The 15,816-nt window shown below is 42.2% G+C and overlaps 1 protein-coding gene across 2 annotated transcripts in view; it reads left to right on the top strand.

The window, feature by feature from the left end:
* Positions 1 to 15,816, top strand: part of MAP2K1 (mitogen-activated protein kinase kinase 1) — a 76,953-nt gene that overhangs the window by 47,851 nt on the left and 13,286 nt on the right. For both annotated transcript variants that reach the window (XM_014459750.2, XM_023757796.1), the window contains exons 4-5: positions 453 to 530; positions 1,291 to 1,342. In XM_014459750.2, coding sequence (XP_014315236.1) covers positions 453 to 530; positions 1,291 to 1,342 — 130 coding nt within the window. The remainder of the gene's footprint in view (positions 1 to 452; positions 531 to 1,290; positions 1,343 to 15,816) is intronic.

Here is a 15,816-nt window from a genome sequence, read left to right as displayed (position 1 = left end):
TCTGATTAGTTTCTTTAATACTTATAATAGCCCTATGATTATTATAATAGCCTTATAATTATTATCACCACCAATTTATAAGTTATTTAACTTGGTGGTCAAAGTCCCCTAGATAGTAAGCAGCAGAGTTGGGATTCAGATTTAGACAGTTTGTCTCTAGAGGCTGCACTACTAATCATTACACCATAGTGTCAGTACAGTGCAAATCAAGTTGTTATTTTGACTACTGAATTAGTAATTTAATGATTATTCACAGGATTTGAGTAACTATTTATTTGATACCCCCCCCCCAATGTTTTGCATTCATACAATATTTGATATCTGGAACAAACCAAAGGGTACCCTTCTAGGAGGATTTGCCAAGTATGTGACTCACTTTCCTCATGAAGTTTAACACTTGAATGAATAGTTAGAAACATTATCACTAAATGGGCTGGTATTCTTATTCTTAGGATGGGGGTTCCTTGGATCAAGTCCTGAAGAAAGCTGGAAGAATTCCTGAACAAATTTTAGGAAAAGTTAGCATTGCTGTGAGTATATTGTGAAGTTTTCCTTCCAAGTCCCCTCATTGATAAGTTAATGACGTGGTAGGAAATAGACAAGGGAGGAAGCTAGGAAGTCAACAGGGTAAAGTTTGTAAGAAAATGGGGTTTACTCATTAGAATATTCCCTATACAATTCTCTCTGTCAAATTAAAATTAGAAAAGTGACTCTGTTAAAATCTGTGTCTTGAAAAATACGATAAGGTATCCAAAAGAATTCTCATTTGTGGCATCAGAAAGCCTCTTTTTCATTGCTGATTTAGAAAGAAATGAATTCAAGTAAAGTGGTTTTTAAAAATAAATATATTTTTTATTGATTTTGGAGAGGGAGACAGAAACATCAATGATGAGAGAGAATCATTGATCGACTGCCTCCTGCATGTCCCCCACTGGGGATTGAGCCCACAACCTGGGTGTGTGCCCTGATCAGAATCGAACTGTGACCTTCTGGTTCATAGGTGGATGCTTAACCACTGAACCACACTGGCTGGGCCAAGTAAAGTGGTTTTTAATGTTGTTTAAACTTGCAATAATCAATTTTACTTATATACTCTCTCATAAATAATACTCTATATGCCATGTAAAAAGATGGTTTCTTGATAAGGCAGGTTGAAAAAAAACAAAAAGAATAAAAAAATTTGTGATGTTAGATAAAATATTTTCTAGGTCATTTTAAAATAGAGACATTGAGTATTTTCTAAACACCACCATTTCCATTTGCTATCTTTTCACATTCTCTTTCCTCTAGGTAATAAAAGGCCTGACATATCTGAGGGAGAAACACAAGATTATGCATAGAGGTAAGAACTTACGTGCTAGTTGTTATTTTTAAAATTTTAGCTGAAATCTAAAAGTTGTTGCATCCTCTTTTGTGTTTTGGTGTAAATGCCATTTAATAACATTTTTAATTTTTATTACAAGTCTTTGGCTATTTAGCTTGATGGCTGGAACAGCAAGTTCCACCCTCTTCTTGGTCTGTTGTACACCTGTTACCTGAAGCTGTAACAGGCATAAAGGGCAGTAAGCTCATCACAGAGACTCTGCTAGAATTTAGTTACCCAGCCCCCAGTGTCACTGACTGCTTGCTGGACTAGATTGTGCATAGGCCCAAAGCCATGACTAGATCTGAGTTTGACTGCAATGAGATTGTGGTTTTAATTACATCACAAAACACCTAGGTTCTAAAGACACTGATGACTATATGTTATTGAGGATGTAGAGCAGTTGGAACTCTCAGATACTGCTGGGTAGGAATGTAAAATGGTACAGTTATGTTGGAAAACAGCTTATCAGTTTCATAAATGTTAAGCATGTACCTACTATACATATATATTCAGCTATCTCATTCCCAGGATTTACCCTAAAGAAATGAAAGTAGCCCAGCTGGTGTGGCTCAGTGGTTGAACATTGACCTATGATCCAAGAGGTCACGGTTTGATGCCCAGTCAGGGCACATGCCTCAGTTTCAGGCTTGTGCCCTGGGAGGTATGCAGGAGGCAGCTGATCGATGATTCTCTCTCATCATTTCTCTCTCTTCCTTTCCCTTCCTCCCTCTGAAATCAATAAAAATATATTTTAAAACAAACAAACAAAAGCATATGTCCAGTCATGTGAATGGACTTTTACATGAATATTCATATTGATTTTATTTGTAATAGCCAAAAACTAGAAACAACCCAAATGTCCATCAGTGGTTGAATGGATAAACAAATTGTGTTATATCCATAAAGAGGATACTACTTAGCAATAAAAAGAATAAACCATTGGTACATGGAACAATATGGATAAATCTTAAAAGAATGATGCCGAGTGAAAGAGACAACAAAAATATACTATGTGTTAGAAATAAGGCGAGCCCCCCAAGTCAGGGGTCCTGGTAGAACACAGACCAGACTCGGGAGCCAGGCAGCAGGCAAACATCTTTACTTCTACGTAGAAGGGTGCGCACACATGGTCTGGAAGCACGTGCACACCGAGCAGGCGGGCTGCTCGGCTTTATAATCCCTGACGCGTGTGACCTGTCCCTTGCTCTTGATTGGAGTTCAGGTGTACGGTCTTTCCCGATTGGCTAATTCAAAGGGAGGGGTTGGCCTTTGCTGTTTCAAGATGGCACCCCCAGGAAGCTGCAAGCCATGCGGCCAACATGGGGGCTGCCAAGTCACGCAGCCCAAAATGAGGCTGTCTAAACTGTTCTTTGACAGAAAAGATGATTTGTTTATTCTCACATATGTGATTCCATTTATATAATTCCAGAAGTTGCAAACTAATCTGTAGTGACAAAATGCAAATCAATTGTTGTGTAGGGAATGAGGGAGGGGGAGGACAGGAAGAATTACAAAGGAACATAAAGAAACTTCTTGGGATGTAGATATGTTTATAATCTAGATTGTGGTGATGGTCACATATATTCATCAAATGATAACACTTTAAGTATATGGATTTATTATATTAAAATTATATACCAGTAAAGCTATAAAAAAAAGCAAAAAAGTAAGTCAAGTTGCTGAAAACCAATAATAGAGAGTCTTAAAAACATCCAGGGAAAGGACAACCACTTTGGAAAACAGTTTGGTAGTTTCTTTAAAAATTAAACCATACAATTCAACCGCACTTTTCAATATTGACCTAAGAGCAATGAAAACATTTGTTCACACAAAGGCTTGTATACAAATGTTCATAGCATCTTTATTCCTAATAGACCCAAACTAGAAACAAACAAACTTTGGTATATTCAAACAACTGAAAATAACTCAACAATAAAAATGAACACTTTTGATAAACACAACTTGGATGACTCTCAAAAACATTCTATGTGAAAGAGACCTGACACAAAAGAGTACATATTGTATGAATCCATTTATATGAAATTCTAGAACAGAGAGAATTAATCCACAGTAACAAAGGAAATCAGTGATTACCTGAGGGTCTGGGGGGTAGGGATGGTAGCATGGGGATTAACTTCAGAGGGGCATGAGGGAACTTTCTGGAGTAATTAAAATATTAAATGCTTTTGGTGGTGGTATGTACATTTTTTTTTTCAAAATGCATCAAAGTATACACTTAAAATGCAGAAATATAAGAAAAACCTTCTGCTTTCTACTTGCATTGGCTACCATTTTGTCCTCTTTCCACTGATAGGAGTTATGTTAGGGCTTAAGGGGAAAGCAGTTTTCCAGCAGTTTATGGCCGTTAATCTGTGGTTAAGAGCTGAATTCCATGTTAGAATATTTTAGTGTATTCCAGGAAATAGCAGCTGAAAGAAGAGGAGAACTGAGCATTTCTTGAGCATGGGGCTGTGTTCTGGGGCAGCTATTGACATACATCATCTCACTGAGAAGAACCTAGGAGGTTGGTGTTAGAGGGATCTGGTGGAGGAAAGCCATTACATTGCCTATAAAATGGAATCCTCATGCCCACTCCTAGGATGCTATGAGAATTAATGATATTACAAAATGAAGCAACTGGAAGAGTGTTTTGCATATAGAAGGGCCTAACACATGCTAATTGCCTTCCTTATTCCTTTATTTAATTAGTGAGGAAATTGAGACCCAGTGAGATTAAATTCCTTTTATGAGCTGTACCTTTGTTTGCCCCTCACCTTTGCTCTACTACTGCCTTTCCAGGGAGCACTCCACATCTCCACCCTACTCCTTCATACTCATACCTTTGCTAGACTGAGTCTGCTTATCCTTTATTTATTAATTTTTAGAAGATTTTAAACAGATTTTTAAAAATTGATTTTGAGAGAGAGAGAGGAAGGGAGAATGTGAGACAGAGAGGAACATCGATGTGAGAGCACAACATTGATCAGCGGCCTCTTGCACACCTCCTACTGCGGATTGAGCCTACAACCTGGGCATGTGCCCTGACTAGGAATCGATCCAGCACCCTTTTGGTGCACAGGATGGTGCTCAACTAACTGAGCCACACTAACCAGGGCTGCTCATCCTTTAAATACAGCACTGAGGTTGGGGAATCAGCCAGTTAAAGTTCAAATCCTGACTCATAAATGTATATAAAAGGGTATATAAACTCTGTTATTTATTCATCTGTAAAATGAGGATAATTCATGCCAAAGAACAATAATTGCATGTTACATACTTATTTCATATAGTTGTGGAAATTAGTCTTCCTCATAAGTCAATAAATTTTAGCAAATAGTAAAATTATTTAGTTCAGACGTCTCTTCTTCTGAGAAGCTTTCCCATGAACCATCTCCTTCCTTGAATGGATTAAATACTCTGCCTCTATATTCCTTTGGCACTGTGTCCATTTCTTTCTTATTGTAATAATGACCATTATTTATTGAAGACATGTTGTATACCAAGTGCCGTATTATGTGCTCTATGCTACTTATTTGTTATTCACAATAACCTTGTGAAATAGGTATATTTTCTTATTTTACACTTACAGAAACCAAAGCTCACAGAGTTTACAGGGCTTTCTCACTAGTCTTTGAGTTTCTTTAAATCAGGAAACATCTCTAATTTATCTAACATAATTGCAGAAAATAGCTTCTCTTAGGGAGTTATTATAGGTGTTTGTGTGATTGGGTTTTGTTGGAACACACAAGAATCAACAGTGAAACTGGGCCAAAAACCCATGTCTTCTCCTTTTAACACAGTCATTAATCTAGTCCTGTGTTTTTTTCTACCCCCGTGCCTTCTCTGTGGTTTTGACAAAAATCTCTAACTTTATTTCCATTCTGGAGAGAGGAAGGTTTCAGCTCATTCCTGGAATAACCAGCTTGCTTTCCCCTTCAGCCTGGTGCTGCCCCCACTTTCCTAGGAATTACTTTTCTGGCTTCACCAGTTAATGCTCTTTGGCATAAAGAGCTGCTTTGTGGGCCAGATAGGTCTCTGGTAGATGTCTTTGGTGAAGAGTTCACTATCTGCCAAAAAGGAGAAGTCACTAGAAGGCCTTCTGCCTTAATGTGCAGTGTGTGTGCAGGCTGGCCTGGCCTGACTGTTGAGCTCTACAGACTCCTGCTGTTTGTGGGTTTTCTCAGCTCTTCAGATTCCTGCTGGGAGGCCTGGCCTTTAGAATAGCACTCTTTGCACAGGATTCCAGAGCAGGAAGTGCAATGAGTAGATGATTCTTGGAAATCTAAATTAGGGTGAGAATGAGAGAGTCTGCCTGCCTTTGTCTTTACGTAGGTCTCCTTGCTGCCAGTGAATTCTTCCTCTGGTCTAAATACTATATTCTTTCTTGATGAAATTTAAAATTCTGTTCTTCACATTCTGTCTGTGAAGAAAAGGAAAAATAAAGAAGCTTTTTCTCTGCTTCAAATTTTCACTAACTCCTACTTGTTGATACTGAGTTGCTGGTGATAGCTTAGTCATGATTTCAGTTAGCTTTTGCTGTGTAATGAACCACCCTCAAAGTTAGTAGTTTTTAAAAAACCCCATTTATTACTTTCTATAATCCTGTGGGTTGGCAGGACCTATCTCCCCATATTTTTACTCATCCTCTGGGAGGTTAAAGCCCTTGCTTCTTCCCATAATGGCCTTAGGGTTTTAGTAGCAAGAGGGGGTCACCCCAATAGTCAGCCACCGTGTAAGCCTCTGATTATGTCAGGTTTGTTACTTGCTAAAGCAAGTCACATGGTCAAGACAAGATTCAGCGTAGTGGGATAGACTCTCTGTCTTGTTGGGAGGAGCTACAAAATATCAAGGCCAATCTTTTTTCACTCTGTCACAGTGATAAAAGCTCAGGATTTGAATCCTCATTGTGCTACTTACTGTGTAACCTTGGGCAAATTAACTTTTCCAAACCTCAGAAAAATGGGGAAAATAGTGCCTATCTAAAGGGTTGTGAGGATTACTTGAGATAATGCCTACAAAGTACTTAGAGTAGTGCTTGACACATAGTAGACACTTAATAAACATTAGCTGCTGTTTAGCAGATGAATCGGTATAGCTTTTTATGATTACCAGCAACAGAAACCAGCCTAACTTGGTTTAAGCTTCTCAAAACTTACTCATTAGAAGGATCTTGGGAAAGCTCAGAGAATCCTTTGAATAGCTGAACCATAGACTTTGTTAGGACTGGTACCAGGGCTACTCTGGTTGGGAAGGTGGGTCCCTCAAGCAGAACAGCAGCTGCCCCCAGTCCATCCCTACTGCTGGGCCTCCCGGGGGGAGGGTTGTGGGCTCAGTCACCTCCCAGAGGGGCCAGTGCCTGTGAAGAATACACTCCCAACAATCATGCAGGTATCAGGAACCACCCCTCCTGTTGTTGAGTGTTGGAGGCAGTTGGCACCCTGTTACCTAATCTAGCATGCAGAGACGACACCCAGGATTTTAAATTATTAGGTTGAAAGTGATTTCTTTAGTGTGCCCTGCTCTAAGTAAAACTAATGTACAAAAATAACTTACAACACAAGTTGCTCCAGGGGCAATTCTTTACTTTTTTTTTTTAAAACATTCAGTACAGGATCTTTCAACTGTTAAATTTTCACAGAACCTTCACAAAGGCAAGCAAATCACAATTTGATTAAAACATTTATTTTTAGGAATGTGTCAGTGATACAAAACTAGGCATGCCTGTACTTACAAATTACTTTTTAAGTGAGAAGTAAATAATGTTATTTGGGGGGAAGACCAACTGTTTCAGGCACCATTTATGTAGTGTTCTATATTTTTTCAACTAGGTGAGTGTGTCTTAGGCCTATTGAGGATTACCGCCTTGGGTGTGCACATGCTAATTTCCCTACCTTTCAAATGTCTTTATGCTGGATGAGAATTTAGAGAAAGGGCTCCCCACCCTCCTCAACTCTCCCCATCATCTGAGGTTATGCCTACAAAGTTTGGAAAAATTAACTTTTCCAAACCTCAAAAATATGGGGAGATAGGTCCTGCCAACCCACAGGATTATAGAAAGTAATAAATGGGGTTTTTTAAAAACTACTAACTTTGAGGGTGGTTCATTACACATCCAAAGCTGACCCCCAGATCAGTGCTTGACCACTGATTGGCTCTGATTGGAGTGCCTGCCCACTCATGGACCAATCATTGTGTCAGGGGACTAGAGTAGTTTGGCTGGCTGTCCTAGGTTATAAACCCACCTCAGTGGCCGAATAGATGGGTCTTAGTTGATACCCTAACACAGTGATGGCGAACCTTTTGAGCTTGGCGTGTCAGCATTTTGAAAAACCCTAACTTAACTCTGGTGCCATGTCACATATAGAAATGTTCTGATATTTGCAACCATAGTAAAACAAAGACTTATATTTTTGATATTTATTTTATATATTTAAATGCAATTTAACAAAGAAAAATCAACCAAAAAAATGAGTTCGTGTGTCACCTCTGACATGCATGTCATAGGTTCGCCATCACTGCCCTAACAGTTAGGGCCTAACTGTAACACTTGCTGTTGGGGAGGGGCATATCCCAAATGAAAAAGAGGACTTCTCCTACTAGAAGATGGGGAGGAGGAACGGATGTTGAAAGCAGGCAAATTAGAAAAAAAGTTTTCCACTGTAATACTGTTAAGCATTGGGTCAGAAAGACAAAAAACTACTTAACATAAATCAAAACAATAATTGAGCCTTTAAGGCAAGAGTGGGCAAACTGGCGACCTGCAGGCCAAATGTAGCCCGCTGCCTATTTTTATATGGTTGCAAGCTAAGAATTGCTTTTCAGAATTTTGTGACGTGATCATTGTGTGAAATTCACATTTCGGTGTTTGTAAATTAAGTTTATTGGAACACAGGCATGTTTATTTATACAAGTGTTGTCTATGGCTGCTTTTGTGCTAATGAGAAAGTTTGTGAAAGAGACCAGGTGGCCCTCAAAGCCTAAAATATTTGCTCTCTGATTGTTTACAGAAAAAGCTTCCTGACCACTGAGTTAAGGGGAAGAAGAATCCCATGACTGAGCAAACTAGAATTTAATCACAAACTTAGATTTAAGTTTATCAGCTTTAAGTTCTTAATGAGTCCTAGCTGGTTTTGCTCAGCGGATAGGCAGTGATGGCGAACCTATGACATGCATGTCAGAGGTGACACGCGAACTCATTTTTTTGGTTGATTTTTCTTTGTTAAATGGCATTTAAATATATAAAATAAATATCAAAAATATAAGTCTTTGTTTTACTATGGTTGCAAATATCAAAACATTTCTATATGTGACATGGCACCAGAGTTAAGTTAGGGTTTTTCAAAATGCTGACACGCCGAGCTCTAAAGGTTCACCATCACTGGGATAGAGCGTCAACCTGCGGACTAACGGATCCCAGGTTCGATTCCGGTCAAGGAATCGAACATGCCCAGGTTGTAGGCTCGATCTCCACTGGGGAGTGTGCAGGAGGCAGCCAATCAATGATTCTCTCTCATCATTGATGTTTCTCTCTCTCTCTCTCCCTCTTCCTTCCTCTCTGAAATTAATAAAAATATTTTAAAAAAGAAAAAAAAGTTCTTAATGAAAACATGATGGATGACATAGGTAGGAAAGGGTTTTTTTCCCCTGACCCTGGAGGTCTGAAATGAATTAGCTACAAAGTTTTCTGTGCAGTCTTTCCTCTTACTATGGCAGGAGGTCGAAGGTCCACTTCATCCAAAGCTGACCCCCACATGGTTAGGTTAAACTGTGTGTGTGGGAGAGGGGAGTAGGATACAGCTCTGTTTCCTACCATTTAAAGCAGTGATTTGCATTGTTAGCCTGCCATTCTTCTTAGCCCACTCTAATTACCAAGGTTTTATTTTGATCAAGACCCTGAAGAAGCATTACATGATTTAGATCAATACGGAGTTCATACAACTTAGCTCATAAATTATTTCTGCCTTGGAGTTGCTGGCTGATGATCAATAAATGGCCAAGAACAGTGTTAAATTATGCCTCAACTTGTTTTTCTTTCCCTTCTATCAGATGAAACTGTGTGTAACCTGTCTGATCTTTATGCCCAGTATTGAATTAGTGGCTCGAGCCTGCCACGTACTGGAAAGCCAGCCTAGAGCTTTGAGCCAGACTGCAATTGGAACAAGCCAGATGACTCTTTAGAGGGAGAGTAGTTTTTACCTTGAGGCCATCCTGCTTGGAGTTCGCTCTAAAGAGTTCCTTATTGCTCAGGGTAAAGTTTTACAAAAACAGGAATGTCTTGAGTCAGAATGAAATTTAAAGTTTCTTTGGAGACTATAAGAGTTTTTTGGACCCTGTTCCTGGGGACAGATGGGTGTCCAAAGCACCTCCTGGGTATCCCAGCAGCAGCTTCCAGAGGAACTGGGTCCTCAGCCCCAACCAGGATTTCAACTTCTGAATCTTCCTCTCACTTCAGTTAGACTTGCTGTTAGCAGCGATAGGCAAGATCTGCAGTGGCCTGAGATTTTTTTGTTGTTTTGTTATTGTTTACAGGCTGTTTGGTTATCAGATTCACATGTAATGAGTTTCTGCGACCTGTGCAAGTTATTTCCCTGCCTGCCAGGCTTTTTCTGGGATGTTGCCAGGCTTATCTGAGCAGAAACTCAGAGTTGCCCCTGAGGCTGCACATAGGATTCTGTCCTGAGTACAATCCCTGTGTGTGAGTGAGCGTGTGTGTGTGTGTGTGTGTGCACGTGCGTGTAGATATTGTCTGTGTCTGGATTCATAAGTTGGTCCATGTGTTCAGGAGGCAGTCCTGGCTGCTCCTCTTCTTCCTTTCCCCACCTGTCTCATCCCCCAGCCATGTGGTGACAGCCTTAAGGTGACAGTGAATCTATAGGAATATCAATTTCTCTGGACTCTGTCTACACTGCTCCACCTTACAGATGGAGAGAAACTGGCTAATTAGAAGCTGGCATCCAGTATGCTGGTCCCTTAGTTAGAAATAGAGTCACATTCTCTCTAGAATTATCTCAGCTGCTAGATCCACAGCGATGATTATGGCTCCAGGTGAGTTTGTCTTTCTCTGTCCTGAAGCGACGCAATGGGAAGCCGAGGAGGGAGAGTGCTTCCTCTGGGCCTTTTAGGGGAGGTGGTGGAAGAGGTGGTCAGTTTCCACCTGAAGCATTGGCTAGCTCCAAAGAAGTGTGTGTGGTGGGGAGAGGATTTCTCGGTAGACTACACCAGGAATGTCTGTTACTTTTTGCTTCCATTTGTCCTTAAATAGGCAGACACACTCTTCTAAGTGCTTTTCTTTAGGGGCTTGTCCCAAGGTAGAAATTCCCGTGTCCGCTCCAGAGCTGTGAATGACTGGTGAGTGGCCTCTTGACCTCCTTTCCAGACTTTTTGGTGAATCATGCTGAGCTGTGATCCAGGCACAAATGGTAAAGCCTTACTTTGGTGGAGCTTGGGTTTCCATAAATGCAGTGATGTTACTAGGAATTTTCTCCTACTCCATTTAAAAATGAACAAATCTCCGGCCTGCCTCTACCTCTTCTATACCATTGTCTTTATTTTCCCTCTCCTCCTCTGAGCAAAGTGGGTAGGTCTTCGGCAGCTCAAACAGGTTTTTAGCTAATTTTTCTTTCTTGAATGGCAGATGATGAATATTCAAGATAGCCAACATTGTATTCCTGCCCACTGGGATTGATTGGCTTTCTGAGAGATTTGTGATATGTGTGTGTGTGTGTGTGTGTGTGTGTACATATATATATTTATAAAATTGATTTCAGAGAAGAAGGGAGAGGGAGAGATAGAAACATCAATGATGAGAGAGGATAATTGATCAGTTGCCTCCTGTATGCCCCACACTGGGGATCAAGCCTACAACCCAGGCATGTGCTCTGACCAGGAACCAGACCGTGACCTCCTGGTCCATAGGTTGATACTCAACCATTGAACCACACCAACTGGGTGGAAATACACTACTTTAAGGCATGTTCTTTTAATGGAAAGGTTGTTTTATGATCTTTGGCAAGGAACTTCACTTGAGCCTTAATTTCCATATCTGTAAAATGGGGCTGCTCTGCCAAATATTATGGGTTATTAGAAATGAGAGGTCAGGAATCTAGGACCCATAAGCATTTTCCTTTACTGTCCCTCGTTCCTTTTCTTCCCCCCTTTGCTTTTCTTCTCCTCGTTCTCTCTGTTTCTCTCTTTAGTGTAACCCCTATTTGTGTTGGTCTGGCTTTTGTTACATCTTATTTTAAAAATTTAGACCATTTCTTAGAATGGTGTGTGCTAGTGAAAGCCAAGTTCTGACTCTTGCAGCACCCTCTCCTGTGTAATTGTCAGCATTTGGGTGCTTTTGGGTCAGAAATGCTGTAGTGAATTTACAGAGGGGGGTGCACAAAGGCCGAGAATAATGCATTTCAGAATCAGTGGGTCTTGGGAGGGAAGAAAGTTCAACGCAGCTACTGGGCTTGGCTGCAAAACTCCTGGAAGTGCTGAGAGATGAACAGCTGCTCGTCCTGGACTGCGCTTCCAGGCTCCCTGTTGAACCCGGTTGTCAATCAGAAGGAGGTGGGAGGGAAACAACCTCTAGTCCCTGCTGCTTCCTGCCGTTAGGCTTGTCAAGGTGTATACGGAGCTGGAGCTCAGAAGGAAGCGTGCACTCGCTAAGCCAGAGCTGAGAGTTATTTTCTCTTACAACCAGATGTCACCCTACCCCAAGTCAGATCCTATTCCCAGCTAAAGCTTGCTATGTGAGAGACCCTTTCCCCAACCACAGTGTTAGAAATTGAGATTTTTTTTGGTGTACAACATAATGATTTGATATATTTATATATTGTGGAATGATTACCACAATAAGTTTAGTTAATATCTATCACCATACATAGTTTTTTTTCTTGTGATGAGAACTTTTAAGATCTATTCTCTTAGCAACTCTCAAATAGACAATACAGTATTTATTAACTATAGCACTGTTACATCTCCGGGACTTACTTATCTTATAACTGGAAATTTCTACCTTTTGACCACCTTCAACCACAACTTAGTCGTGGCTTTTCTGAAACTTTGGAGTACAACTCACTAGGATTTGCCATTTGATCTCTTGTCTAGAACCAGATTACCTAGGCTCTGGACAATCACTCGAGAGTCTATGGGTTCTACTCCAGCCTCTGCCATTAGTTCACTGTGTAATTTTGTTGGGTAACTCCTGGACTCTGGACCTCATTGTTTCTCATCTCCACACAAGGGTTTTTAATGCTTACTTCTCATTGTTGTGAGAATTAAAGGAGACGCTATATTTAAAAGGCCTGGGGGACGGGGGAGGGGAAGGCCTGGCATAGTAGGTGCTCTTTGACCCAGAGCTATTGTGGCATCTTCCCAGGTCTGCTGGGCTTGCTGGCCTCCCATCCTCCCACCCTAGTCTTTCAGCTCTGTTCATTTTGCTTAGCCTCGGGGGAAGGGGGGTAGGCGGGAGGGGGAGAGGCAATGAAGGGAGAAGGCTGGAGCCACTTTTCAATGCTCTTGGGGAAGGTTGAGTGGGAAAAAGAGGTTATAGGTCATGGCTAATTGAAGGGTTTGGGATTTTCTCTGAATTTTAATTAACTTTGCTGCTTAATTAGCTCCCTGAGGCTATAGATAACTGGAGGTGGCTCTGTGGAGACTGTTACTTGACTTATGAGGGTCAGCTACCTTTCCCTTCTATTTCTTCATCTTTAGAGAAGGGTTATTAAGGGTCTGCCAGGGTTGCTAAGAAGAGGTCATTTTAAGCCACGAGACATTATTTTAAAATCTCATTTGCCTTTTTTCTTTAACCTTTAACTCTCACTTATCCAAGATTATCTTACTTTTGGATTCAGCCATTTCACAGATGAGCCAGAGTCTAGTGTCCAACTGTCCTCAGATTGCTTCTCTGGGGCCCCCATTTCTTCTCTCCATGTCTTCTCTTCTGTTTCTCTTCCGCTCCCCATTGCCTGCCCTGCTCCTCTGCCTTTCCGTTCCTCCATGTTCTACCTTCTTCCATCTTGCCTCCCCCCCCCAATAGGTAATGCATCTTGTGATATTAGCCTTAGCCTAAACCAAACATAATGTGGTTACTCAAACATAGCACCCTGTGGGGGCTGATACTCACCTGCTTTATCTGCCTGATGGGGCCTTGCCACCTTGGCATCGGTCCTGGTTGGTTAGAAGGATTTAGACTAGCTGAGTCCATAGTGCCCTGGCCATTGCTCTTACTGTCACACACGTGTGCATGCATTCCGGATATATGCTTGATTATGTCTCTAGTGGCAGTGGCCTTAAGACAGGGACAGGGACTGTGTCCTTTTTACTCACAGCTCAGTGCAGGCATTCTATAGGTGTTTATAGAATAAAAAAATGACCTGCTAACTTCCTTAATTCAAATCTCTTGTTGTAGAGAGGTAGAAAATGCTTAGAAATTAAGTTGAAGTCATATGTTCTTGGGGGAGGGGGAGGGGGAGGGCGCAAGGGGCTTTGGTTATTTCTGGGACAGAAAATATCAGAGAAAAACATATTTTCTTCCTCTTAGTTTTCCCTAAAACCTCCTTGTTCGTTTTTGGAGAAAGGGTGATTACCCATCCTCATTGTTGCAGAATCTGAACAGGATGAGAATATCAAACTTTAGTATCTTGTGGGTTTCCTAGGGAGGCTTGTCAGCCCGGGAGCCTAGCGGGGTGGTGGATGCTTCCTTCAGAATGCAGCCTAGCCCACCAGGTGCTGAGGCTTCTCCTAGCCTCACTCTCTTTTTAAAAATTATTATTATTATTTTATTGATTTCAGAGTGGAAGGGAGAGGGAGAGATAGAAACATCAATGATGAGAGAGAATCATTGATTGGCTGCCTCCTGTATGCTCCCTACCGGGGATTGAGCCCGCCACCGGGCATGTGCCCTTGACAGGAATCAAACCCAGGGACCCTTCAGTCTGCAGGCCAATGCTCTATCCACTGAGCCAAACCAACTAGGGCCCTAGCCTCACTCTTTTGATATTGAAGGGTCAGAAAGAGAACCCAAGGCCTGGAGAACCCAAGTAGGGAGAGACTGGGCCTATGATTTGAACAATATTTAAGGTTGCTGCTAGGAGATATATGGGAGGAAGCCAATTAAACCCTGGGCTCCAGAAGCAGGAAGGTATTCCACATTGGGAAGGGGACTGGGAAGAACGAGGCATCTAGAAGTAGAAGTGAGAAGGGTGGGTGGTAGAGGAGGATGCTTTAGATGCAGGTGCCAGGAAAAAACAGCACATTAGAGAGGCAGGCAAGCCTGAGCCCAGAGGAGATGGACATGAGATGTGGAGAAGTAAGGAGGGACAATGAAAGACTTGGAAAGGCAGGCCAAGGGGCTTGGACTGTACTCTAAGGCAGACAGGAGCATCTGTAGGTGCTGTCCTGCTGGAGGGGGAAGATACTAGGAGCGGGAACAGAGGAAGGAGGCGATTGTAGAAAGCAAATGTGGATGCTGACAGTTGGAGGGAACCTCTCTCTCTGATCTTGTCTAATATGTACCTCTTTTGTGCCTTCAGAGAAGAGCCCCATTTGGCTGGGGCTGCCAGGGAGGAGCTTGCTCCAGCTTGGCTGCTCCAGCCACATGCTCTAGAGTTGAGGGATTTAGTGTGCCCAGGTCTTCAAGCACCTTCTTGTCAGGCTTCTGGGTCACCAGGAGGGGCCATGTGTAGTGCATCTGGCTCCTAGGACAGACGTGGCCCAAGCAGGAAAACGCCCCTCAGGGTTTCCCTCTGCTCCTTTCTGACCCTACCCCCATCAGGGATCTTTGCAGCCTCCCAAGCAATGCTGTTCCCTGGGGCAGGTGGGGGAAAGCTGTTGTTGACAGCCAGGGATGGAGGAAAATGTGTTACATAAGTTTAAAAAAAAGGAGGCTTGCTTGCCATGTGAATAGAAATCAGACACAAGGCCAGCTACAGCTACAGCTACAGCTGCAGTGCAGTTGCTCCTGAGCGCAGCTACAGCCTGGAGGGAAGTGTCTGAGCCAGCAGAGGAAGGAGTCCTGGGCCTTGGGGGATGGAAGGAGCTGGGGCTGTCTTGTCTTGGAGGGCAGCCTGTGGAAGAATCATTCTTTGTGTTCCTGTAGCATTTTAAATGCCCACACCTCATTGGATTGATCCTGGTCTCCATCTGGTGAGGTGGCAAGAGCTGTGATTGCACTTTACTGATGGGCAAATCACAGACTAGAGAAGTGAATGAAGTGACTTGCCCAAGTCCGCATGTATGGTAGGTGGCAGGGTCAGGCTTTGCATACAAGTTATCTTGTCTCTTTAGCCAGTGCCGCTCTTATGCTTTAAAACAAGGTCTAATAGGCCATTCCTAAATAGGCCATGGAGTATTTGGAAGGTGAGGGAGCTGAGGGCTGGTCCAGATAAAGGGCTGTGGCATTCGGTGGGAGTGGGAGAGAGAGGCCCATGCTTCCCATGTGCTCTCCCCGCAGGGCCCCA

Source organism: Myotis lucifugus, unplaced genomic scaffold (genome assembly GCF_000147115.1).
Source record: "Myotis lucifugus unplaced genomic scaffold, Myoluc2.0 scaffold_115, whole genome shotgun sequence".
NCBI classification, from domain to species: Eukaryota; Metazoa; Chordata; class Mammalia; order Chiroptera; family Vespertilionidae; genus Myotis; species Myotis lucifugus.
This window is presented reverse-complemented; position numbering and strand designations above follow the sequence as displayed.